We start from the raw sequence: 2,005 nt of genomic DNA on the forward strand, positions 1-2,005 counted from the left end.
ACACTACAAAACGGCTCTGGCCTTCCTCAAATCCTGAAGAGCCTATTCGCTTAAATATCGGCGTTTGCCAAGCCCATAATCCGTCGGGCCGCCCCACATGCTAAGGCAGCCCTGGATGCGGCCACACCCCATTTGCAAAAAGCTGCAACTGGGGTCATTAAAGACGCTCGGACCAAGCAAAAGAAGCCATTAAGAAACGTTTAGCACCTCAAGAAGGAAGCGGTATTCGTAAGAAACGTCGCATTGAACGTAATCGCATTCGCATCAAGCGCATTCCTCCGGCCAATATCCCTAATTATTTTTAATCATGGCTCTTCTGATGATGAAAAATTCTGAACCCACAATGCAACTGGAAAATCAGCTCTTCGCCCTTCCGGCTACTTTAACTGACCGGTGGCGCATGGAGCACGAAAAGTTGAGCCCGACGACGATTTTGACGGACAACGGCTCAGCTGAGGATATCAGTTTTTACATTCCTCCCAGTGCATCTGGCTTGCTCAGCTTGGCAGATAAGATCTTAGAATTGGAGGTCGGCATCAAAGTGAAGAAAGGTGCTGCTGATTGGACACTGGTAACGAACGCTGACAATGTGGCCCCCGTCAACAACTTTCTACATTCGCTATTCTCTTCGTGTCACGTAACTGTGGCAAATCGGCTTATTTCGGGTGCCGCGTCATTTTATCCATACCGGGCTTATTTGGACTCTCTCCTGTCCTATTCGGTGGATGCCCAAAGGTCCCAGTTGACATCTGCTGCGTTTTACACTGACACTGCACACAAGATGAGCGACGATAAAGACAACAAAGGAGAAGTAGGCCGCAGAACCCTATTTGCTGGCGGTAACTACGCCCAACTGTCCGGAAAAATATTTGCTGACTTATTCGACCAAAGTAAACCGCTGTGCACCGGTGTGCCGATCAACATCCGCATGGTGATGAGTCGCCCCGAATTCTGTTTACGAGTATGGGACACTGATGCCACCAAACAGTTTAAACCTTTTATTCGAAATGCACGACTGTCCATCCGTCGATACATTCCGGCACCTAATTTTATCACCGCTGTGGCTTCCGAAATGCTGAAAAAGACCGTAAAATACCATATTGAGCGTGTGGTTATGCGTGTCTCGGATATTCCACAAAAAACTCAAAGCACGGTTGTCAGCAACCTGCAAATTGGACAGATTCCCAAGGTGGTTTTTATCGGATTCGTGGAGAGCGAGGATTTCCACGGCAGTCTCAAAACGAATCCCTTCAACTTTCAACATTTCAACATCAACCAGATCAGCGTGCAAGTGGATGGTCAAAGCTATCCTACAAAGCCGTATACTGCGGACTTCGGACGTTCGTTGTCCGTTGAATGCTACGATGGCTTGCTGGATGCACTGGGTCACCGGACCCACCCACAAAGCAGTGTGCATTTCAATCGAACGGCTTACAATGGTGGCTACACGCTTTTTGGTTTTGACCTGACACCCGGCCATACCGGGAGAGGACCGCTGACTTTGGTGAAACAGGGAATTTTAAGCGTATCCGTCAGTTTTGAAAAACCATTGGATAAGACAGTTATGATGGTCGCCATGTTGGTGTACGACAGCATTATTGAGATCAACCAGCACCGCCAACTGAATGCGGATTTTTCAACATGAACACGGACCAGATTCTTAGTGCACTCCAATCAAACCCAACTACAAATGCTCTACTACGCGGGGTGTTTGCCAGCGATGAAGTGCCATCCGCACTGGCACCTTATCCTGGAGCAGCAGTGGTCAACACTGATCCAGCGGACCAAGACGGATCACACTGGATTGCACTCTACCAAGAAGGAGATGGAGTTTTGGAAGTGTTTGATTCCTTTAGGAGGAAACTGGACTCGTATACAAAGAATTTTGCAAGTTTGTGTTCTGCTACCCGGATCATAGAGCAATCTGAACCATTTCAATCTGAATTTAGCACTGTGTGTGGGCAGTGTTGTTTGTTTTTTTTATTTTGCGTCGCGTTAATGGTGA

At 47.7% G+C, this 2,005-nt stretch overlaps 1 protein-coding gene across 1 annotated transcript; it reads left to right on the forward strand.

The window, feature by feature from the left end:
• Nucleotides 1–343: 343 nt before the first annotated feature.
• LOC129596782 (uncharacterized protein F54H12.2-like) lies at nucleotides 344–1,645 on the forward strand. Its single transcript, XM_055494126.1, has one exon. It carries the CDS (start codon nucleotides 344–346, stop codon nucleotides 1,643–1,645), a length of 1,302 nt encoding a protein of 433 aa, XP_055350101.1.
• The last annotated feature ends 360 nt before the right edge of the window (nucleotides 1,646–2,005 follow it).

The sequence above is a fragment of the Paramacrobiotus metropolitanus genome, unplaced genomic scaffold, assembly GCF_019649055.1.
Source record: "Paramacrobiotus metropolitanus isolate TYO unplaced genomic scaffold, Prichtersi_v1.0 Parri_scaffold0000095, whole genome shotgun sequence".
Taxonomy (NCBI): Eukaryota; Metazoa; Tardigrada; class Eutardigrada; order Parachela; family Macrobiotidae; genus Paramacrobiotus; species Paramacrobiotus metropolitanus.